This window comes from Podarcis melisellensis (assembly GCF_964234715.1).
Source record: "Podarcis melisellensis genome assembly, chromosome: 6".
In the NCBI taxonomy this organism is placed as follows: domain Eukaryota; kingdom Metazoa; phylum Chordata; class Lepidosauria; order Squamata; family Lacertidae; genus Podarcis; species Podarcis melisellensis.
Window position 1 is genome coordinate 95,073,411 of NC_138538.1, and position 25,199 is coordinate 95,098,609.

At 46.2% G+C, this 25,199-nt stretch overlaps 1 protein-coding gene across 2 annotated transcripts in view; it reads left to right on the plus strand.

Annotated features, from left to right (window-relative positions):
- Positions 1–25,199, plus strand: part of ASTN1 (astrotactin 1) — a 196,849-nt gene that overhangs the window by 87,961 nt on the left and 83,689 nt on the right. The window contains exons 4-8 of one of the 2 annotated variants that reach the window (XM_081915031.1): positions 172–318; positions 3,348–3,455; positions 15,204–15,353; positions 17,619–17,786; positions 22,045–22,129. In XM_081915031.1, the coding sequence (XP_081771157.1) occupies positions 172–318; positions 3,348–3,455; positions 15,204–15,353; positions 17,619–17,786; positions 22,045–22,129 (658 nt within the window). Of the gene's footprint in view, positions 1–144; positions 319–3,347; positions 3,456–15,203; positions 15,354–17,618; positions 17,787–22,044; positions 22,130–25,199 lie in introns of both variants that reach the window. The other variant, XM_081915030.1, reaches the window with a different exon arrangement.

A 25,199-nucleotide genomic window follows, 5' to 3' on the forward strand; every position in this document is an offset into this window, starting at 1 on the left:
ATCTTGCCCTTACTGCTCACTGGTGCACACCTGCAGATGACCCTGATGTTATTTCCTGGATTGCTGGAAATGAATACTTTCTCTTTCTTTCCTCCTCCTCCTTCTCTTGCCCTTTCTCCTTTTTTTGTCTCTCTTTCTCAAAAGTTTTTGCCTTAAATTCTTCCTGTTCAGGAAGTGACAATGCCAAGCTGTCCTTGATGAACAAGTATAAGGATAATATCATCGCCACCAGCCCCGTGGACTCCAACCATCAACAGGCTACGCTCCTGTCTCATACTTCCAGTAGCCAGCGCAAGCGGATCAGTAACAAGTCACGAGGTACCATCTAGAGCTTCCTTCTGGATCAGTTGGGGTGGGGTTGGGACAACCATGAAGGCACATTCTGAGAAGAGCCCTGCTGGCGGCACTGGGCAAGGTATTCCCATCTCCATGGGATAGGCCAGTTGCCTGTTCTATCTGGGGTCACACTCCCATCAAAGGAGCAGGTATGTAGATTCTGGGGTGCTCCTGGTTCCATGTCTGTCACAGGAGTCCTCACTTGCTAAGGCTTTGGTTGGTACACCAACCCTGCCTGTTCCTGGACTGAGATAGCTTGACCACCTAGGTAACCCTGAGACTGGAGTTCTGTCATGTACTCTCTGTGGGGTCCCCCCCCCCCGGGTTTGTCCAGAAGCTGCAGCTAATGCAGCGTGTGGTAGCTAGGCTACTGGCTGGAGCAGCCTGCCATCAAAATGTTGTGCCGTGACTGAAAGAACTGCAATGGCTGCCCATATGCTACCAGGCCAGGTTTAACTTTGCACCAGTGAACGTTCCTTCCAGTTGCTGCCATCATTAGTGATCCCCCTCCATGCTCCTGAAGTTGGCTCTTGCTGTCACCCACAGGGCTGCTTTTACTGTGGTAGTGCCACATGGTTCAAACACTTGCAGAAAGCAGGAATTATGGTGACCAATATCATGAGAGTTCTTTTCAGGATAAACTAAAAGGAATGCTTTGATATTATTTCTTTTCACTCTGAAGCATTTATGTTATGGATTTGTAGAGGCATTAAAAAAAAGGGGGGACGCCCATTACTTTTAGCCTTGTCTTCATTGACTGGTTCCCTCGGGTGGTTACGGAGTTTGGCCACAAAAGAATGCCTGAAATACACAGACCCAGTTTCTCTCTCTCTCTCTCTCTCTCTCTCTCTCTCTCTCTCTCTCTCTCTCTCTCTCTCTCTCTCTCCTCTCCCTCTCCCTCTCCCTCTCCCTCTCCCTCTCCCTCTCCCTCTCCCTCTCCCTCTCCCTCTCCCTCTCCCTCTCCCTCTCCCCCTCCCTCCCTCCTCTACTTCTTCTAATGATGGCCATTTCACTAGTTAATAATAGCACTGACAGTGCTGTGCCAACTTATTAGATTCTGCCCCTAATTATGGTAGGCAAATAGAAAGAGCTTGTCATAATATCTGGGATGTATCTACATCTCTGCCTCTTCTTCTTTTAAGCACATCTCATTACTGGCTGTTATTGAATAATCTCTCTCAAGAAGTGCTTCCTCCCGCCCGCCCCATGTGGAGACAGGATCAGGTCTCTACATATTCCTTTACATCAGGGGTAGGGAACCTTTTTTAACTTGAGGGCCATAAGTTGCTGCTGCTGCTGTTGCTGTTATTATCCCTATTGAAGTGAGTCAAAGAAAGCAGCGCAATAAAAATAATAGAAGTACAAATAACAATTAAAAAGGCAGCATAGTATATCTGGAAGAGGCTTAAATCAGGTAAGCAGAGGACCACAGCTCTTCATGGGGAACTTTCCAAGGTCTCGTTAGAGAGAGCACCATGCTCTGTATGTATATGCAGTGGCGTAGTGTGGGGGGGTGCAGGGGGGGCCGGCCGCACCGGGTGCAACATCTGGGGGTTAGGGTTAGGGGGCGCAAATCCATGGGTTAGGGGGCGCAAATTACTTGCCTTGCCCCGGGTGCTGACAACCCACACTACGCCACTGTGTGTATGTTTGTGAGAGAGAAGACAAAAAGAAATTACCCCTTTCCCCTTCCATCTAGTCATTTTCCAGCTGGGAAACATTGTTCCCAAGCTACTTTTCACCTGCAGAGAATCATAGACTTCTGGAAGGGATCCCCGAGGGTCATCTAGTCCAACCCCCACCAATCCAGGAATCCTGCCCACAGCTAAGAAAAGAGGTCGAGTGGAGGTGGGGCACCTAAGGCTCAGGGACCAAATATGCCCCTCCAGGACTTTTTGTCTGGCCTCCTAAGGTTCCCACACCCAGCCTCACCAGCCCTGCTCTACCCTGTCCTGAAGCACTTTCCCCTGCCGGGATGTGTTGTGCTCTTATGCCCCTTGCTTGCTTGGAGGTCATAGAATTGTAGAGTTGGAAGGAACTGCTAGGGTCACCTCGTCCATTGCTGGAAATGGAACGGCATGCCTAGAAACGTCTGTGTTGCTGGGCTGTAGCCCATTGTGCGAAAGCCATTGTTCTGACCACTTTTGCTTTGGGACTCTGCCTACTGCTGACATGAGGCAAACCCTACAAGGTTCCTCACAAAGAACTGGGCTGAAAAAGGTTCCCTAACCCTATATATACAGGGATGCGGGTGGCACTGTGGGTTAAACCACAGAGCCTAGGGCTTGCCGATCAGAAGGTTGGTGGTTCGAATCCCCACAACGGAGTGAACTCCTGTTGCTCGGTCCCTGCTCCTGCCAACCTAGCAGTTAGAAAGCACGTCAAAGTGCAAGTAGATAAATAGGTACCGCTCCAGTGGGAAGGTAAATGGCATTTCCGTGCGCTGCTCTGGTTCGCCTTAGTCATGCTCTTAGTCATGCTGGCCACATGACCCGGAAGCTGTATGCCGGCTCCCTCGGCCAATAAAGCGAGATGAGCGCCGCAACCCTAGAGTTATCCATGACTGGACCTAGTGGTCAGGTGTCCCGTTACCTTTACCTTTTTAACCCTATATCGAAAGTCTATGGGGATTCTGTCCCCTTTTTCTTCACACAGAAACACACACAGAGGGAGGGAGGGAGGGAGGGAGGGAGGGAGGGAGGGAGGGAGGGAGAGAGATTGAGGCACCTATCCTCCCAGTGTTATGATTTGCAGCCTTGCTTTAAAAACAACAACACACACCAAATGAACATGGTGGAAATCGAAACACAGGGCACTGTGTCATGGACCACATGAAAGAATCCTCTTAAGCAGAATTCAGTGAAGTGCAGTCTTTAATTTCAGCAGGAGCCTTTACAACCTATGATGAGAAAAGTCTGTATTGTGATGTTGTATGGTCTGGGGAATGGGGCACAAGAGGGCTCTTCTGGCTACAGTGAGCAGCTGATTTCCTTTCTCTCTTTTCCGTGTAGCTGGCTCTGCATTTCTGAACCCTGAAGGGGATTCTGGGACAGAGGCAGACAACGATCCCCAGCTCACCTTCTACACAGATCCATCACGGAGCAGGCGGCGAAGTCGGGGTATGTGGCAGCAGCTGGAGGGGGGGAGAGTGCAAGTACAGTGGGCAAGGAGTAGAAGGGCATGTCAAGCTGGAGACCCTTCAAGTCCAAGCTATGTGCCAGATCACATGCCTGATGTTGGTGAGCGCTAAGGATAGCGGGAGAATTCCATTTGAATGGCCAGTTCCTTAATTCTAGAGTTCCTCCAGCATATTCAGCATTTAGGCTATGTTAGCGTTGGTTTATTTGCTAAGGGGGCGGGAGGCCTAAGTGAGCAGTCGTTTGTACCAAGCATCCAGCATGAAGGCTCCACTGCAGTGGAATGGATTCTCCTGCCTGCTGTTCCATTTCCTCACTTTGCCTCCCGCCTGCTAAAGCAGGAGATGGCAAACCTGTAACCCTCCCAGATATAGTTGGGCTCCAACTCCCATCAGTCCTTGCCAGTGCTCAAGGATAGTGGGAGTTTCCAGGGGGAAGGCACTTGGGAGTGTGTGTGGGGGGGGAACACTTAGACACAGACCTGAAAACACATTTCTGTGCCCTAGGATGTGTCCTAGATTTCTCTGGAGAGCCAGTGTGGTGTAGTGGATAAGAGCGGTAGTCTCGTAATCTGGTGAACTGGCTTCGTGTCTCCGCTCCTCCACATCCAGCTGCTGGGTGACCTTGGGCTAGTCACACTTCTCTGAAGTCTCTCAGCCTCACTCACCTCACAGAGTGTTTGTTGTGGGGGAGGAAGGGAAAAGGAGATTGTTGGCCGCTTTGAGACTCCTTTGAGTAGTGATAAAGCAGGATATCAAATCCAAACTCTTCTTCTTCTCTCGCCGCCATAGGGCTATTTTTGGTCACAATGGGATCCCACCTCATTCTTGCAAAGCCTTTTTGCCATTGGAAGGAATGATTCACTGCTTTGCAACCTGTGTGTACTGCACTTTGCAAAAATTGTGCCCCTTATCCCAAAGGACCCCCTCCCCTAATTTCCCACACTTTCCCCTTGTCTCTCCCTCAACATACCTTGGAGACTATAATGGAGGTGCATTTATCAGGCTTAATTTTTTTAAAAAAACAACAAGAACAGGGGGCTTCTGCAAGATTTCACTCATACAAGACTTCTGTGTTAAATGTTTTAAAAGGCTGGTTTATGTACTGTACAGCTTTAGAAACATATTTATCTACTGTAACAAAGAGATACTACCATCCCAAAGTCATACTGTCAGATGGCTTCTAGTCTTACGTTTTCAGGATTTTTCTTTTTCAAAATCGTATCTTCAATTTGCACCCTTCCCCATTCTTCTCATGCAAAACTCAAGGAAATCAACCCCTCCATGTTTTTTTGCTTGACTAGCTCCACACCCACAATGGCTGCTTTGCAAAAACCAAGTCTGCAAGCAAGCTGTTCTTTTTGGCGTTTGCGTGGGTTTGTTTGGGGCTGCGAGTTTTCTTCTTCTTTCTCTCTCCTCCCTCTGCCCCCTTCCCCACTCCTCAAAACACAGATTTATTCTTTTAAAGAAGCAAGCAAGCAAGCAAACAAACAAACAAAAGCTATCCAGGAGAGTAAAATGCAACAAAGAAAGAAAAGGCAAAGGCACCATTGCCTGCCAAATTTGCCAAGTTTCTACAGATGGATCTTTCCAGCTGGCAACATTTGCTCTTGCTCACTTCCAGCACGATTAGAGAGAAAAGGGTCCTTGTGAAAGTATTTCCTGTCCTCCTGCGCAAAGGAGCGGCAAGACAACAAAAGCAGCAGACATTCTGTCAGGGACAGCCCACCGGTGTGGATGGCAAATCATGGAATACCAATGAATATCCACGAGGGGCGGAAGCAGGAATGTGTGACAGCTAGCGTGCTAGTCTCACACACAGGTGGTAGAACGCCCCCTTTCTGGCATGGAGCCTGCGTGTCTGCTCTCCTCTTGTCCCTCTGAATTTATTCCCTCTGAATTTTATGCTCCTCTCAACCCCGTTCATATTTCCTTGGAAGTAAAGTAACGGTAAAGGACCCCTGGACAGTTAAGTCCAGTCAAACTTGACTATGGGGTGTGGCACGCATAGAAACACCATTTACCTTCCTGCCACAGTGGTATCTATTTATCTACTCCCGCTGGTGTGTTTTCGAACTGCTAGGTTGGCAGGAGCTGAGATAGAGCAACAGGAGCTCACCCCGTTGTGAGGATTTGAACTGCTGACCTTCTGATCAGCAAGCCCAAGAGGCTCAGTGGTTTAGACTGCTCCCTTTCCTTGGAAGTAGGGCCTACTGAGTTAGAGTGGGACTTATTCCCAAGTGAAGAACTTTATGTTCACCTTCCCTCTGCTTCTAGGTTTTTCTCTTCATACCTCCTTCCCCTCATAATTTTTCTCACTGGTTGCACACTTCTTTCCTTCTGTTACCTTTTAACTTTGTGTTTCTTGTGCCTCACCCGCTTCCTTCTTCCCTCTGTGCATTGCTTCTCGGAAGCAAGTCCTGAGGAGTCCGGTGGGACTTGCTCTGAAGTAACTGTGCACTGCATTCCATCTTTCTTCTCTTACAACCTTTTCTCCCCTCTTTGGGGTGTGCTCCTTACAGGTGGAGACTACTGCTCAGGAATGCTCAAGCGATTAGATATTTGTGAATTCCGATACAATGACCGGATACACCCAGAGGCATAGGAAGGGTGTGTGTGGGGGGGGGGGTTGCAGCCCACCCCTGGTGTCATCCTTGAGGAGATAACAAAATGGCATACTGGAGGGGGTGGCACTTACCGCGGGGCCTGACCTGCGGTGCGCTTGAGCCACACGTCTCTCCTGGGAGTGACACGGTGACTTGGTGCCCCATGCTGCCCAAAATGGCAGCATGGGGCTTGCGTCTGATAGGCGGACTCCGTGGGCAGCTCGCCGTGGCACCCCCCCAGCAGATCACTACAGCACCCCCCTGGACGCCCCCAGCCCACCGGGGTGGTTTGCCCCCCCCCCGCCTCTCTGGGTGCCGGAGCAGCTAGCTACACCCCTGCAGGGCCTTGCAGGCAGAGGCCCGGGCCAGGAAAATAATGTGGCCACCCCTTTTTTCCCCTGGGGATAACTGAAGTCTTATAAATAAGTATATAAATAATTTTCACAAAAGTTATGCTGACAAATAATTTTATTTCAAGGCTTGAACAGTATCTGCATATAAAGACAAAATGGAAAATATAGATATATAATAGTGCTTTGGAATCGGAGGCCTGGGCCAAGTGGCCCATATGCCCCCCCCCCTCTGTTTGGGCCTGCACCCCTGGATACACGTTCTTTGGATTTCAGACCTTCTCAGGATTTTTTAAATGCCATATCCATTATATCTCAAATTGTGTATTTGGGGAGCTTTAGGAATAGGCCCCATTGGGGAGGAGGAGGAGGTGGCAAAGTGGGGTGGAAGTGAAAGAAGACTATGTAGCATAAGAGGAAGCAGGCAAGGCAGCCTGGAGAGCAAGGAGCAATGTTGAGCAGGAAGATTAAGGAGGCAGGGATGGTGGGAGGGAGCAGGGGAAGGAGAGGGCTGAGGGGAAGGAAGTGGTGAGAAAAAGGGAAGAAGGTAGCAACCCCCTAACTCCAGAGCAGGGGGAAGGGAGATGATGAGAGCAGAGGGAAGCTGTGCATTTAGACAGAAGTGTCCTTCAATAAGATAGAATCATAGAATTATAGGGTTGGAAGAGACAACAAGGGCCATCTAGTTAACCCCCTGAAATGCAGGAATCTTTTGCCCAGTGGGGGGCTCAAACTCACAGCCCTGAAATTAAGAGCTTCATGCTCCGCCCACTGAGCTATAGAGATGTGGTACCCAAACTTTCTACTCCTTCCCAGCCAGGGGTCTCTGACAATAAGAGGATGTCTGTGTGGACCCTTGTGGCTTAGGCAGGATAACCTTGCCTGTGTACTTTGGTGCAGATTTTTATTACAAATAACTGATTAGTGTGGAGACAGGACAGAGTGGACCGTGCCATGGACTGGAAATATCTCCAGCAAGGATGGAGGGATCAAATACGGTGTTATTTTCTTTCCCTGTTGAAAAGGCAACCAGGTGTGTCTCATATGATTACGAAATGGTGAGGAAATGCCACCCAATACATGCTTAGTTGCAAAGAGTTTCCCAGTTACTGCTAGACCATCTTGGCTCTTCCCCAACCCCTGTGACGGTTACGTGTTATCTCCCTGCAGTCTTCCTCTCCACCAAGACTAGCAAGTGGTTAATGGGGCATTTCTTCCACACTTGTCATTTTGCTCCCCACCCAAACTCCATGGTACAGAAGCGAGTGCTTCTGGCCTTCCCCTTCCTCGGCGGATGAGCTGATGTGGAAAGAGTTTTCTCAACACAGAATTTTGGAAAGCATTGCCCCTGAAAAATGTAGTTGTGAAAATCAGAATGCAAAGCTTAAATCATCTGAAGCCTTCCCCACCCCCCCACCCCTTTAAGAAGAGCTCCCAGCGGAGCCGACACAATCCATCATCTTTTCCAGACTGATAAACACATTTCTATGATAGATTTCTCCCTGCATGAGCTGTCTGGATGAGATCTCTGAAACCCAGGCTCTGTCTCTTCTGCTCGCATGTTGTGGATCCCTAAGGCAGCTAACTCCGCAGTGTCAAGGAGCCAGTTGGAGAAACCAAACCATGGAAAGGACTGGGAAGGGGGGTTGTGCATTAAATATCTAGAGAGTGCTCATCTCTTCCTTTGGACTAACATATTTTAAGGCCAGGTACTCAGTCCTGTTTCCCATGGTATTCCGCCATATTGAGGCCTCTTCAATCCAGTTGTTTGTGGACTGCCCCCAAGAAATTTCAGTAATCAGATTCTTCTTTTTTTGACTTCCCATAGTATTTTTGCCCCACCTTCCCAAGTGGCAGAAATAGAGCTGATGGTGCCTCTTTTTTTATCCTGTTTTGTGAAAAAGAAAGAAAGAAAAGTGAATCAGTTTGTTCTCTCTCTGCTGCCTGGTAAGGGCGAAAGGGAAAGGAGTAAATGAGTTTCCCCAAAGCAAAGAAAGGGGAACCCACTCCCTCCCCCTCTCTCCTCCTCTCCTCACCCCCCCTTGCTTCTTACCAGACAGCAGCCAAGGGAACAAACAGATCCCTTTTTCTGACCCCACCCCCAACAATATTTCTCTAGGTTGTCAAGCACAGCCAACAATTTATAGAAAAAGCTTTTGGGAGGGATTCGAAAAAGGGAATCGATCCATCATTCTTTCTCTTTCTCAACACCTGCCATGTCAATATCCCTCCCCCCACCCCAACCAGTTGACAATACAGTGACAAGAGTAGCAGTCTCAGTATCTTCTTTTTCTATCTCTTTATGGACCAGGTGTGCTTCTGTCGTTGGTGCGAAGCTCCAGACACTTGTGCCAGCCATCTTCATTGTGGAGGGTGGCTCTGGGCTCAGGTGAGGGTCCAGAGACTCTGGGCAGTTAAAGCTGGTGGGTGACCAGTTCGCTGGACCTTCACTCTGATTGCAGCAGTCCACCCGCTCTGTGCGGCAGTTGCATTGCTGTCTGAGGGAGCCCAAGGATGGTGGGGCCCCTGTCTTGCACCCCAGCAACACCACTGACCAAACCCAAGTGCATTCCTCTCTGGGTAATGGTTGCCAGATATGGGTGCTGCTGCCCTGCCATCTGCTGCAGTGGGTCAGAAGAGAGCATTGTTGCTTTCTGCTCATGACAGCAGACAGGTAACGGCAGGGTGACCAGTAGGCTCTCCTAGGAAACCCCAGTCTCTGGCCTGGCTCTGTAGCTACCGTATTTTTCGCTCTATAAGACGCACCAGACCACAAGACGCACCTAGTTTTTGGAGGAGGAAAACAAGAAGAAAAATATTCTGAATCTCAGAAGCCAGAACATCAAGAGGGATCGCTGCGCAGTGAAAACAGCAATCCCTCTTGCTGTTCTGGCTTCTGGGATAGCTGCGCAGCCTGCATTTGCTCCATAAGACGCACACACATTTCCCCTTACTTTTTAGGAGGGAAAAAGTGAGTCTTATAGAGCAAAAAATACGGTAACTCTGCAGTCCCAAAGCAACCCTCTTTGCACTTGGGGCTGGTTTTGCCTTTAGCTTTGTGGGCATAGGTTCAGTGCAGTGTAGCAGATGCCCGCATTAATGGCAAGCCTGAACAAATTGTGACCCAGCAGCCATGTGTTGTGTGGCTTGTGCAGGAAGACTGCAAAAACTGGTTTGAAATAGGTTTGGCAAGCTCCTCCTGGGCAGCACTGGCAGAGGAACTGGGGTGCGGAGGGAGTGGATCACCCCTGGCACCACTATTCTGGCAGGGTGACATTGCGACGTCCCCCTGGACACGCACCATGCACCCCTGCACGCGCCGGGCACCATGCCCCCACAGGCGGTGTATCCCACCCCACAACATGCTCTACACCCTCAGGATGCACGTCACGCCCCCTGGGAGCGCTAGCCACACCTCCTTCTGCTCTCCGCCCCCAGTAGCGGAGCATGCAGCGTCGCCACTGCTGGGTGGGCTACTGCATGCAGATAGTTTGTTGCCACTGGTCTGCTTGTCATACAAGTTCATAGCTGTCAACTTTGCCCTTTTCTTGCGAGGGGACGACTTCTTCTTTCCATTGTTGGGCTAGCAATGTCCAAGCGGCCGTTGTTGCATACACAAACCAATTATTGTATTCTTTAGGTAGATCCATTCCTGTAATACCTAATAAGAAAGCTTCTGGTTTTTAAACAAAGCTTATTTTCAACATTTTTTTCAATTCGTTATATATCATTCCCCCTTTTTAAAAAATAACCTTACATTGCCACCACATATGATAAAACATACCTTCTACTTCTTTACATTTCCAACACTTATTTTCACTTGTTTTATACATTTTTGCCAGTTTAACCGGTGTTAAATACCATATAGTTCTCTTTAAGTAAGGTACAGGCCTCAATTTTTAAATCATTCTTCCATAGTCTTTAAAAAACACTTGTAATGTGATAGTCAATGTTTAACTTTGGAGGTAATTAGAGATAAAGATTTTATTGACATGCATGAATGTAGATAATACAAAGGAACCAAGGGAAGGAGTAGAGGGAAGTCCCATAATGTGGATTTAATATTGATTCTGTATGCAGCTGTTATAAATGTTTTATTTTATGGGGGTTTTTTTAATGCAATGGTTTTGGGTTTTTTGGTGGAAATTAATAAAAATATTTTACTCTCAAAAGTGTTAATGTACACTCCATGAAGTAACAATAGACTGGGTGAATCTGACCAGAACTGTTGTTCTGAGCCACGAGTGATGGGAGCAGCTTACATTGCCTCTTCCTGGCCTTCCCCAGTATCAACCATCTTCCAAGCTTTAGGATCAGTTGGGAAGGCCATGTTGGTGGTTGTCCCAAATGGTGGTGACCTATGCCATTGGCTTCTCAGAAGCAGTCACTCATTTGTGGAATGCCCTCCCTTGAGAGTGTGGTGCGTCAATCTGCCTCGCTATTAACATTTAGAAGAAATTCAAAGACGTTCTTGTTTACCCAGGCATTGGCTGGCTGAAAGTTGTGTCCCTGGCAACCCTGAAATTGTTAGTTTGAGAGCAAATAATTGCTTTTTAGAAAGTTGCTTTAAACTGTTAGAACTTTTAATTGCATAAGTATTGATGTGTTTGCCTCCCTGGGCTCCTTGGGAGAAGATGTAGTGTATATATCCAGTAAATAACAATAATACAAGTTTTCTACATTTTGGTTAGGCGGAGAATTCACAGCAAGATCAAGAATCAAGATCGCTAGTACTTAGTTACTCTACTGTAATCATCAATTTCGACCAGCATTTTATCATTCCCATAATTTGCAGATAAGGAGTTAAGCCTAAAGGAGTCTGGCTTGTCTAAGGCTACCCAGTATGCTCATGGCAGAAGAGATGCTCCAAAATGTGATTTTGCAATGCACATTCTCGTTATTTCTGTACCTCACAATTACCTATAGCAGCTTTAGCAAGTTAGACAGCTCATCCCCCAGCCCCCTTTTAAAGGAACAAGATTTGTGTATTTGGTACACATACCTTGTAGATACTCCTGTAATTGTTTATGCAAATGAGCTCTAAATGTTTTGGCCAGAGGTATAAGTGCTTTTGGGGATTAAACCTGCCTTTGTCAAATGGGGTCCCTGCTGTTCTTTGTAGTGACCCGCTTCCTACAGACAAAGAAACATTAACATACATGTTATTAGATGCCTTTAAAAAAGAAAATTATGTAGCAAATCATAAACAATGACTTTTTGCTGTCAAAGTAGCTTTAATTCAAAGCTACTTTTTCTTGCAATGGCTTCCCTGCTGATCTTCTACTGACATTGCTGAAAGCAGGAATATACATTTTTGTGAGCAAGGCAACAGCTGATTGGGTTAATTTGGCCCAGAAGGTTCCCAGCCCTTGTTGGGTGGCAGTTAGCTGTTGTCCATCTGGATGCCAAGCTGCCCTTTCAGAACTGGACCCATTTTGGGGAAGAAGTGATGGCGCATGGCACAACATGCACAGCTTGTTGGGTTGGAAAGCCTTGCCTAGGCAGAAAGCCAACATCTGTCTTCTCAGTTCCCAACAAGTGGTTATCTTGAGAGCTGCAAAACCAGACCCTGGAAAATACCAGGGCAGTTTGAATCTATCTCTGAAACTGCTGCCAATTTGCCACTAACATTGGCCCCCGGCTAATACTTCAGCTGTCCAGAAAACGTGGCATCATCATAAATGGCCCCAAAATCATATTATCGTATCTGCTGATGTAACCATTAGTGTGATACCTCAACCGGCCATGCACTAAATTTGATTGGCCTCATCTGAGTACTAATGACAGAGCCAATGAAGTATAGAGGCTAAGTTTTGAGTTTGTATGTGGAGGATTCCAGTTCAGGCATCCACTCGGCTATTAGGCTTGCTGTGGGGGGTGGGAGTGGGGAGCAGGGCAGGTACTGTTGTTATAATCACTTTCAGTTGTTCTTTCTAGTGTTTGGCATGTACTCAATGCATTAGAATAAACCCAAATTCAGAAAAGTTCTCCTGTGTGCTTATAATGCAGTGAGACACCAACAAAAAGGAGCAGGAGGGGGAAGGAAATAGGGGGGGGGATCGAAAGAGACAAAGCAAAGAGGAATATGAAAACGGAACAAAACCAGTACTAACCAAGTAAGATTATGATAACCAGGGAGAAGAGAAAGTTTAAAGAAGAAAGGTAGGCATTTAAACATTAGGGAAATAAGAGTATTTTCTTACAGCTCTGCTACAGACAAGGAGACAGTGAGAGCACAGCAAGCTAAAACTGGAAGAACAAAAGTTTTGTGAATACTGTGAAATCCAAGTACAGGTGGCACAAAATCCATGCAGACAATTATAAACTGTGCAAGCTTTTCTTTCATAATTGTAACAGAAGACAGTGAGCAAATAATAAAGAGGAGCAACATGATTTTGAGCAAGAATAAAGCCAGCCACCTAGAAAGAGCAATTAACCATTCACAAGCAGAACTGAGATGGGAGGTGCAAGAAGGCAGCCTGGGAGATTGAACAGCAATGTTCCTGGAGCCAGTAGGAGATGTGAACCAGCAGAGCCAAAGGCACACAGAACTTGTGTCTCCAGGAGGGATATTCTACAGCCCCCCATGGCATGATGGTGTGCCAGGCAGGCACTTGATACCTTAAACAGCATCAATGCAGTGCCGGTGTTTGCACTGAGGCATAGAGTCTCGGTGTTGGCAGTGGGAAAAACATCCGGGAGCAAGGCAAGGGTAGTGGTAAAGAGAGGAATGAGAGAAGCAAAAAGTGCAAGGTCTGCATGTGAGCAAATGCAGGTACTGGCACTTGTGCTTTGCTTTGGCTGGGTGTGATGTCAGTTTCTAGGGAGAATCTAGCTCTCAGCTTAGCTTGCAGATAGAGCCAGAGTGGTAGAGGCAGTCAGCTAATTTAATTAATTTATTTCCATAGTTACCTTTTTACTCATTTGCTTGGAAACTAAACAATTCCAACTTTTTCAAAAAAATATATTAAAACAGCTATTTTCAGTTTTTGCTATAAAAGCGAGCCTTCAAACAGGAACTAAAACTCACAGATAGTCTACACTGCTCCTATCTCACAAGGCCTGGGGCAGGGCATCGAAAGCTGATAAACATGAGTGCTTGTCTGAAGCTTCAGGTTTTATTGTGCCAACCCTTCCCGCCTATCGAAATGTTTCCTCTGCCCTGCTGGGACATCATACCGGCTGTCAGAGATAGTGGATGGCAGGATGCCTTGATGCCCAGGGGAGTTGGAGAGAGGCTGCCACTCAAGAGCGCGTCTCTGAGACAGTGATAGATCCACTTTGCAGGGAGCACACAGGCTTGGTGGAGCACTCTGTGGCGTGCCGTTAATTACCCCAGAGACCCTGACGTCTCCGTCCTTTATTTTCATCAATACAGTTTAGGGTACTCTTAGCTGACACTACTTTTGGAAATTACCCATCTCCTTTCCTAGAGCATCACATATGAGGCAAATGGTGGGGCAAAGGTTGTGCATTAGATGCTGTTTTCCCATCAAGATCCACAGGGCACACCCAAATCCTTGGGACCTCATTGACCACACCCTTCTCCCTTCGCTCTGCATTTCATCTAAGGGTCTGTGCACCTCTTTCTTTCTTTCTTTCTTTCTTTCTTTCTTTCTTTCTTTCTTTCTTTCTTTCTTTCTTTCTCTTTCTCTCTCTCTCTCTCTCTCTCTCTCTCTCTCTCTCTCTCTCTCCGCAGTCCCTTGCCTTGCTAACTTTCCACCATCCACTGGTTATTTCAGCACAGACAGTAGAAAACTGGGCTACTTGTGGTCCACAGGATGCACGGGTGGTTTTACCTGAAACCCAGGAGAGGGGCGAAAGGAGATCACTGCAATAACTTGACAAGTCAGCTTGAGAATGACAGTCAATAGTGTTCATTATCTGGACAGAAACATATAATAGGCTCCACTCTATGATCACAGGCCTTTGAGTGTTATCGGAGTGACATGGGATGAACCTCAGGTACAACAGCTCACTTGGTCATCCTGTCACATTTAAAGAAGACCAAAGCTAGGTGGCATTTGGGGTTTGAGGAAACCATTAGTATTGCACTTCTGTTGCAAGCCAGCAGGTCCATGACCAAGGAGGAATCCTCAATAGCTCCCTATCTAACACATCCTAGGCGGGAAGAGGACAAGGAAGCAGGTGACCGACTCACCTCCCTGTCCTCTAGATTGAGGCAGACACAACTAGGTTGGCCATGCTGCTCTCTCAATCCAGACTCCGAAATAAGCCAGCCACAGAATGCAGTCAGCAGTCACCTCTCTGGGCTTTCCTGCTCAGCTACTCTGCTTAACGGATGCATATATATATATTATTCAGTAACAATTTCCACATCTCCTCTAAAGCCTAATGTGTAGTGGATTAGAGGTCCAGACTGTAAATTGAGAACAGCACCCTCAACCTGCCATGGGGTGGTCGCTCAACCCCCCTGCTTCTCGTACCTGCCAGCTCATCCCTTTCCCAGACAGCTGCTCAGTGTCCCACCGCCATGATCCCAGGTCTAAGCCATCATGTTCTGTGTCCTCCTCGAGGGGCTCTTGGGTCAGATCAGAGGCTGTGCAAGTTCTCTCTCTAACTTTGTCTAGTTAAACAAACAAAGAAAGAAATGTTAATTACATGCAGCTGCATTTGCCATGATGGCCAGGCTCGTCTTCTGTTTTTAACTGATGTAGCTCTGAGTGTTGTGACCCATGCCTAAAGGTGGGTTTTCTCTGGGTCTATACTGTCACAATGACTTTATTTTCATCTCTCCTTTCTTTGCCATTATAGTAGGTTCACCAAGGAGCCCTGTTAGCAAGACTACCCTGACACTCATCAGCATCACCAGCTGTGTCATTGGCCTGGTCTGTGCCTCCCACGTCAACTGCCCGCTTGTGGTCAAGATAACATTGCATGTTCCAGAGCACCTCATTGCTGATGGTGAGCAACACTCTGTCACCCTGTTTCACTTCCTTCTGGATAAGTAAAAGGACCCCTGGATGGTTAAGTCCTGTCAAAGGCAACTATGGGATGTGCGCTCATCTCGCTTTCAGGCCGAGGGAACCCGCGTTTGTCCACAGTCATGACTAAACCGCATCTTGCGCAATGGAAACCATGACGGAAACCAGAGCGCACAGAAACGCCATTTACCTTCACGATGCAGCAAAACCTATTTATCTACTCATTCTGGTATGCTATTGAACTGCTAGGTTGGCAGGAGCTGCCTCAGAGCAACAGGCGCTCACCCCCTTGTGCAGTGATACTTATGATAAGTTTCATAAACTGTGTATGCATGCGCCTTGATGATATCCCATTGACTAAGTTGGCCTACTTGAAACCTGGTATTTCTGTGTCTGTCTGCTAGGGAAGGGAGGCAGCATGCAGAAACCATTGACACTCCACCCTGAGCATTGAATTACTGCGTGCACAAGCCCAATAACTTCTGCTGAAAAATCTATTGGCTATCTATGCCCTCCCAACAGGGCCAGGTTAATCTTTACAGTGTACTAGTAGACCACCATGGTGCCAGAGCCAGACTGGGATATTCCAGTGTGATAATTACAAATAATAAAGATTCAGACATGATGTTTGCACAGGAACATATATGGCCAAGGTCCTGTTGAGACTTTCAGGCTGTGAATGGAGACCACTAGTGGGCAGGAGGGACCAGGCTGACAGCCCCTGTTCTTAGATGATAAACTCTGCATCTCAGCACGACCAACATCTGCAGCCTTATAGTGCTGACTTTACACATTGTTGTAAGGATTACAGGGTGATTTCAGAGTGAAACATAAGTGAAACTTTGAATGCTTCAAACAGCTGTATTAAACGCTGGATGTTCTATTGTGGGAGCTGAGCACTGCGGAGAATTTGCTTCTGTTGCCCTCTGTGTTTAGCTCCTTTTATTTTCCCCACAGCCCTCGTTGTGGGCCAGGATTTGAAAAAAAAATATGATAGCTTATTCAGTATAAGCAGGAGGACAGGAACAGCAAATTGTAACACCCAGATTGCTGAGAAAATATGGCTTGTTGGTCATAGACCCCCATATTTTAAATGCTGGTTCCAACCTCCCAGCCTGTAGGAACAAATGTTCTCCCCTGAAAATACTGAACTGGGTGCTTGCACCTTTGCCAAGCCTAGGCCCCCTCACCTTCTGCTGACAGATGGCTAGAGTGAAAAAAAGGCATGGCAACACCTGCCACGCGCAAGTAAGCTTATAAATGAACAACCGAAAAGGGTTTTAGCTTAGGAACCCAGCACCAACGCGACAATAGTGGCTGATGGTCTCCGTAACAGTAACAGAGGTGTCAGAGGTGTGTGGGCCATACTGTGGTGGGTGTATCTTATGGGACTGAAGGTTCATTGGATGCACAAGAAACCAGTCCCAACCAATATGATACTGGATTTTCGGTAGAATGTTAGGTTAGAACCCTTCCCCCAGGCTAGCTCCTTTTCAATGTGATGCTGGGAGTTCTTGCTGATGGAAACACCTCCAGTCATGTCAGCCCCACCTGCAGTCGGAAGTGGAAAGGGCTGCAGACAAAAGGAGCAGGACCAATGTGGGAGAGGGCAGGTTTCAAAGAGCAGTGATCTGGCTGGCTGCCGGCTGCCCAGAGAAGCACAACAGGCAGGTAGCAACCGGTGGAGTGATCGGATTTATAGAAGCTGGCTTGTGAGAAGAAAATTGGCAGTGGGAGAGTTGGGACCTGAATGGGTTTTGACTTGAGCATCCCAGTTCGCTCCTGTGATTATTCCCATGGTAACTAACTTCCTTCTATGCTTTCATGTTTGACGGAGTTGCCTCCCCTTATTCTAGTTCCTCCAGGCATTTATCTCAGTTGCCCAGGTGAAAAGCTACACCTGCTGAAATCCCCTGCCTTCTTTGTCTCTTGGCCACCCAAGGGTGTCCAAGAATCATTCTTGGGTTTGAACCTATGTTGCCTGGAACGTTCATTCATGCTATTAATCTCTTTTGCTTTCTCTTTGGCATTAATCCTCATCAGGGATTCACCTGGATTGCAAGAGAGGGAGAGACTCTCAGCAGATTTAAACCTCACATATGAAAACGCCCCTCTCAAAATCATTTATTTATTTGTTGCATTCATTTATTTATTGCGTTACTTGTTTAATGAGTCAACTTCTGCTTAATAATAATAATAATTCTTAATAACACCCATTTTCCCCCAATTCCTGTGCACTTTCTAGGAAGCCGTTTTATCTTGCTAGAAGGCAGCCAGTTGGATGCCAGTGACTGGCTAAATCCTGCCCAGGTGATTCTTTTCTCCCAGCAAAACTCCAGTGGGCCCTGGGCATTGGACCTCTGCGCTCGACGGCTTCTGGACCCCTGTGAACATGAGTGCGACCCTGAAACTGGTAGGTGGGTGCTGTGTGAAGATGGGCATGTGTCTGTATGCACCTGTATCTCTCTCCCTGTATTCCTATATCTGGAGGATTGAGGGAGCTTGTCTATAAGTACCAGAGAGAACTGGGAGAGCTTTGCCAAGTCCCACAGGCTGCCAAACAAACATTGGCTGTAAAGTCCTTTCAACAAGGCTGCTTCTCCCTCGATACCGCCTACATAGTGACAATAAAACTCAAAGAGACATACAAAACTGCCTTCTACTGAATCTGACCATTTGTCCATCCATCCTTGTGGCTTTGCTTGGCAACAGCTCTTTAAAATCCTCAGGCCAAAGTCTTTGACAGCACCTTTTGCCAGAGATAACTGGCAATGCTGGAGATTGGGTCTCAAACTTTATTAATATATGCAAAATGTGCTAAATTAGGAGAGAGAAAAACTTGAGATCATTAAAACAACAACAAATCTTTCGAGTGTTCCAGGCTCCTCCTTGTAATTCCTTAGAGCTGAATCTGAGGCAAGGATGGATGAAACTCTCATTCTCTTATTTTTCCAATATTTAGTTTAGTTTGCCCCATTTTTTCCCTTAGATTTGCAATTTTTAAAAAGTCTGCATGAAAATTCATATGTATTTTATGTGCATTTTACGTGTGCAATTTTGCTTAGTACAGTGGTACCTCGCTTCAGGTTACATACGCTTCAGGTTACAGACTCTGCTAACCCAGAAATATTACCTCAGGTTAAGAACTTTGCTTCAGGATGAGAACAGAAATCGTGCTCCGGCGGAATGGCAGCAACAGGAGGCCCCATTAGCTAAAGCGGTGCTTCAGGTTAAGAACAGTTTCAGGTTAAGAACGGACCTCCGGAACGAATTAAGTACTTAACCTGAGGTACCACTGTATACATATTTTTATAAGCAAATTTTCCCTAAAGGACACATTTTTGTATATTCTCTTCACTAATATAGGCATTTTTGCATGTGCTTTTGCTAATACATGCATTTCTTAATATAAGCACAATCAATTTTTTTTATTGTATATGTGTGTGTTGTGAAAAGTTTTGATATCTTTCTTAATGGATAGCAGCATACAACTATGTTCATTCATAAATAAAATAAGCCGCCACCCTACATGGCTGGAGAGTTATATTGTTAAAGCCAGAGTAGTGTGCATTTTGAAGGAGAGCCGTGTTTTGCTTGGGGAAAGGTGAATTTGGTACCTAAATGCTAATGAGACAAATTTCCCCCTCAGGAGAAGGGGCAGGCAGCCCTCCTTGCTCTCAAGCATCTTTTGCACTCACTCCCCATTCCTCTTCCCTTTGCAATCGTGACTCACTTGCCGTCCCTGCATTTCACTACAGAGTTGGCGTTCCATTTATTTACAGCCATCTGCCATGGCAGCTGCCAACCCTAGCAGGCCTCTGAGACAGAGAGCACCAAGCATCCTCCTAGGGGGGTCTTTTCCAAATTCACAGGTTTTTGTCAGTGCTCTGAAAGAAAAAAAAACGCACAATGTTTTTCTTTAAACAAAAGAGAAGAGCTTCTGTTGAGGCTTTTGTTCATTTGGCTGTAACTCGACTCGGGGGGGGGGGCTGTGAAGATCTTGGCGGGTTGCCAAGAGGTTAGCACTGGTTGCTTGAACCAGATCCAGGCTGAGCCACAAGACCTTCTACACACACAGGCCAGTGCCTGGTTCTTTGCTCTGTTAGCCACACACCAGCTTCTCCTGGTTCATTTGTTGCATCCCCAAGACAGAAGCTATTGGGAATGACACCACAGACCCTTTACGCACTTACCCACACTTGCCTTTTCCACCACTCTTTCCAGGCACAGACTCACTCTTAAAAGCTCTGTGTCAGATCTTGGGGTTTGTTTGTTTTTTGGCCCCAGAGTGTTTCCCTAAAAACCCCTCTCTAGTGCTCAATCGGAGCAAACATCAATCAGTTTGCTCCAATTGAGCTTTAAAGAACAGGTTTTCACAGGGAAAGCTCCAGAGCAAAACAAATTTTGTGCTTGGACATGGAGCATGCCTGCAAAAAAATGGAGTGAACTCCTTAAAAATGGGAAGAAAAGTACCTTCGAGGGTGTGCAGAATGCCTTTATCTCATCACTGTGAACAAGAGCAGTGTTCCAAACTGAGGGCATTTGGGAAAATGTTGCCTGCAAGCATGTCTTTAGGCGGAGGCTTCAGTATAAGTGCTGCACCTACAGTCCGCAGAAAAACTCACACCTGGTTTCTTCTACCTGTCTCTCTCTCTCCCTTGTTCCAGCAACCAGGGCTTTTTTGCCACTCCTGGGTGCAACCCAAGCCTTTCTTTCCTTTTGCTTGAAAAACTTACCAGCCCAGTGGAAGAAGACACTTTTCTCTTTTTTATAATGCTCATCCTAGTAGATAGTTTATCAGTGAATTAACGGATTGAGTGGAGAGTTGAACCTAGCACTGGCCTTGCCCTGAATATTCCTGCCCTCTTATCTCCCACCTCTGTAAACCTTTGTTGCAGCTTGTCTGGCTTTTCCTTGCTCATTGAGCTGGAAGAAGCAAAGAGAACAGGAAAAAAGGAGGACAGCAGCAATCTTTAAACCAAAGAAAGGAGGTGAGCATCGAAAGATGCTGTAGAAAATAGTTAATTTGTTTGCAGAAGCAGTTGAGAAAGTGCTCTGCCAAAAGATAAAGGAACTTATTATTCAAGGGACAAGAAGTGGCAGCCACATCTCACAAAGGGTATGGTATGCTCAAAACACGTTAGGCAAGAAATTGGTCTGCTTCTGTAAAGAAACCATTTTTCATAGGGCTCTTTGACATCCACCTCCTTTTAAGCATCTGATTTTGCATCGAACACTGAGGCTTTTGAAAGAAAAGGGGGAGTTTTGGTGAAGAGGTGTTTAGATGAACACATTTTATGCCTGCTTCTTTGCTTGTTTCAAATCACGCAACTTAAAGAATAACGGGATCAACAACTATCGTTTTTCTCATCTGCTTCATTGATGGGAATAAAAATTACGGAGGGTACTATATATTCAAGCTGGGATGATATTTCTCAGAAAAGAAACTCGTCTGGAGATGAAATGCTGGTTTCTGATATAGACCTACCTTAGAGTCAATCAGGAAGGAAGCACCATTTAGAATCTGAGAGAGGTGTCTGAGTAAATATATTTGTTGATGTATTTTGGAAGTAGTTGTCAGCCCTGAGTAGCTTGGGGAACGAAGGGCTACGGTAAGCGAGAGTGCTGGATCCCCATTTAGCAGGCTGTGCCACCCAGTTTAGGGTAGGGGTGAGGAGCATTTCCTCGTGGGCAACCTTCTGGGGCATGTGCATGCTGCTGGGCGTGGACGGGTGGAGTCAGAGGCAAATGTGTGTGGAGCGACAAGTACAGAAGACAAAGAGCTTTCTGTGCACACATCTCTCCACCTTCCAGGCAAGCATGAGACATTGCCACTGTTCAGGGACACATTTCACCCAGGCAAAAGAACTCCAGAAGGTCTAGTAAGGGAGTGTGGCCTTAGGAGGGAGAGCAAGCCTGGAGGGCTGCATTCCCCCCCCCCCATGGACCCCCACTGCTGGCTTAGGGAATTTCATATGGAGGCCCTGTGAGAAATTAGAGCCCTGTACTTCTTGTCCTAAGGGACGCAGGTGGCGCTGTGGGTTAAACCACAGAGCCTAGGACTTGCCGATCAGAAGGTTGGTGGTTCGAATCCCCGTGACGGGTGTGAGGTCCTGTTTCACAGTCCCAGCTCCTGCCAACCTAGCAGTTCGAAAGCACGTCAAAGTGCAAGTAGATAAATAGGTACCGCTCCGGCGGGAAGGTAAACGGCGTTTCTGTGCGCTGCTCTGGTTCACCAGAAGCGGCTTAAGTCATGCTGGCCACATGGCCCGGAAGCTGTACGCCAGGTCCCTTGGCCAATAAAGCGAGATGAGCACCACAACCCCAGAGTCGGCCACGACTGGACCTAATGGTCAGGGTCCCTTTACCTTTACCTCACTCCTTGTCCTGGTTATTTTTCCTTTGTAGCAGGAGAATAGTGATCTAGTCATTGAACTAGTGACAGGGGAGTTACAGTAAATGCAGCTGAAGACTTGCATAAAAGTATTATGATATTGGTCATTTTAGTTCTGACTTCTTTCCTAAAAATTCCTGGCATGAAATTGGTTGTTTTCCACTGCTGCTACACACTTGAGTTGATGAGGTTCCACCAGAAAAGCAAGGTCTCTTTCCCTGATACCCATACAGTTCATTCAATATTTTCCTTCTCTTGTTTCTTCTTCTGCCTCCAGGCGAGTGCCTTTGCTACGAAGGTTACATGAAGGATCCAGTGCATAAACACCTTTGTATCAGGAACGAATGGGGCACAAACCAAGGGTAGGTGAATTTTACAGGTCTCCAGAATCATTGCAAGCCTTGAATGGAGAGGGCAGTCCTGCATGCCTGCCATTTATGATCGCTGTAGTCTCCAGTGAATAGCTCAGTGTAGTGTCTGCTGCAACTTATTGGGGTCGGTATCAGCGGATGAATTCCTTGCAACAGTGCAGCTAGCAATATGCCTCTCCTGGCTCATTAAAGCTTGCCAAAGGACTATTATTTATTCACGTTTTTCTTTTGTTTGTTTGTTAAGTTTGTTAGTCACTTTAGCTTGCTCAAGGCAACCCAAAGCTACTTACAACCAAAGTATGACCAAATGGATCTAGGCTGTGGTCAACACATCCTTGTGGGAGGGACTGATCCTGGGGAAAAGTAGTGATCCCAACCACACCTGAAAAGCCCACTCTGGACCCACTGAGTTGTGACAACTGCCACCCAGTCACAACTGAGAGCGTGGCGATGCAGCAATTGCAAGTGCTCTTGGGTGAAACAGATTAACTTGATGCATTTCAAGAGGGGTTCAGGCCTGGTTATGGGACTGAATTGGCCTTGATGGGTGACCTTTATTGGGAGAAGGGCAGGGAGAGTGTGATCCTGTTACACTTGATATCTCAGCTGTTTTTGACGCCATTATCCATGGTATCCTTTTGAGCTGCCTTAGTGAGATGGGTATGGGAAGCAGTGGCTCAGATCCCACCTGCAGGGTCTGTATCAGAGAACAGCATTGTGTGTTGGTTTTTCGGCCTCCTGGCAGTTGTGCTGTGGGCTGCTGCAGGGTACCATCCTGCCCCCAATGCACTCTATATGGGGCTGCCCTTGAGCTTGGTCCAGAAGCTACAGCTGGTGCAAAATGCGGCAGCTCAGCTACTCCTTGGGGCAGGATATCGGCAACATGTACCCCCTCTATTGAAAGACTTGCACTGGCTGCCACTTAGCTACTGGGGTAAGTTCAAGGTGCTGGTTTTGGTGTATAAAGGCCTATACAGCCTGGGACCAGATACCTGAGACTGTTATAAACCTGGTTGATCACTGCACTCTGCAGGTGAGAGCCTCCTGCAGATTCCGTCTTTTCAGAAGGTCCTTTCTGCAAAATGTAGGAATCAGGACTTTTGGTGCCGTCTCACCTCCACTTTGGAATTCCCTCCCATCACATATTAAACATATTAGATCTTCCTCTTTCAACGGACCTTTTAAGTTCACAGAATCATAGAATTGTAGAGTTGGGAGGTACCCCAGGGGTCATCTAGTCCAACCCCCCTGCAGTGCCGACAGAAAAGTGGAGATCTTTCCCAGTCTGGAATTGTTTTGAATACGCTTTGGAATTGTTGTTATTATTTGCTTTATCACTTGCTGTTTGCCACACTGAGGTTCTTTGTAAGGAAGTGCAGGATAAAGGCAGTTCTTAGTAACTGCTCTGAAAGGTATGCCTCTATTGCAAGCCAGCTAGCGAATTAGTAAAACTCCTCTGCCTAAGGACCAAAATTCCAAGGTTGTAAGTCACTGGTACAGTAGAGAGACAAGTGTGTGGTTGGAGAGAGAGAGAGAGAGAGAGAGAGAGAGAGAGAGAGAGAGAGAGAGAGAGAGCGCACTGCCCCCTAGTGTTCAGTAGTGCTTGCACAGAAGACAAAGATTGCAGGAGCATTCCTGAATGTCTCCGTGTTCTAAAATTACCAGATCATTGCCCAGAGATCTCAGATTTGCCTTGAAGTAGCACAAAGTAGCAAGAGGACCACTTTTCTGTGAATATAATATCAAATATAAATATAACTAAATCATAAAGCATAACCTTCCTTCCTCCTTCCTTCCTTCCTGCCTGCCTGCCTGCCTGCAGTTTTTCATTTTAAATGTGAACAAGATTAAAGGATCATCATAATCATCATCAGTTTGTGATGGAATGTCATCAAGTCCTATTGCTCCCAGGAGGACTTTGTGAATCAGAGTGTGCTGCAGCAAGAAGCCCTGTATACTTGCTACTAAGGCAATGGCTGGCTGGATATACTCTTTCAAGTCTTGAAGGGGGAAAAATGGAGTGGAATGAGAACAGTGCAACCCTTGAAGCTTCTTGTTAGGGAATCTAGTGGTCTTCTACCTGATTCTGAAGTGGACCACTGATCTGATCCAGGTCATGATCTGCCTGGATTGGATCAGGTGGTTTCGCTTTGGTATCCAAGCACAACAGATTTCTTCTCCATTCTTAGAGATGGGCAAAGTGATTGGTTTAAGCACTTTGATCATGCGTGCTTTGTGAGTTGTGCTACAGACTTGATTCTGTACATTTATTATTATGTTTTATTACGGTCTTTTCCATGAGTATGACCCATCCAGAGTTAAGGATATTGGGTTCAGTGGGAGAATCAAGTACTGTACATACTTAGGTCCCATTGATTTAAATTGAAGCTAACACTAAACTTTTTGTTGTTTTTTTAAAAAAGATATTTATTAGAATTTTCAATATTAATACAATAAAAATCAAAAAGAAAAAAGACAAAAATAACAAAAATACAAAAATAAAAACAATTAAAAAACACACACAAATTTTCCATAACTTATTTTTCTTTTAACTTATTTCCCAGACCTCCTCATACCTCCCTTTTTTGTATTCCAATTCAAATTGTTAGTTCAGCAAATCCTTATCAATAAGCTTTAACCTACTTCTAAACCTTTTTTCCATATTCTCTTAACACATTACAGCTGGAAACCACTAATTTCTATCCAACATCATTCTAACATTCATTGATTTTGCAATATTTCTGTAAATAGTCTTTGAATTTCTTCCAATCTTCTTCCGCCGACTCTTCTCCCTGGTCTCGGATTCTGCCAGTCATTTCTGCCAATCCCATATAGTCCATCCTTGGGGCACGTCCACCAAAGGTGAAAGAATGTACCTTCATTTTCTTTACATTTCCAACATTTATTATTGGGCAAATGATAAATTTTTGCAAGCATGACTGGGGTCATGTACCACCTGTATATCATTTTCATAATATTCTCTCTCTTTTGTGTTTTGAGGTTGTGTTATATGAATCAATACATTCATAAATCATTTTCTGAGTATATAAATGTGTACTGT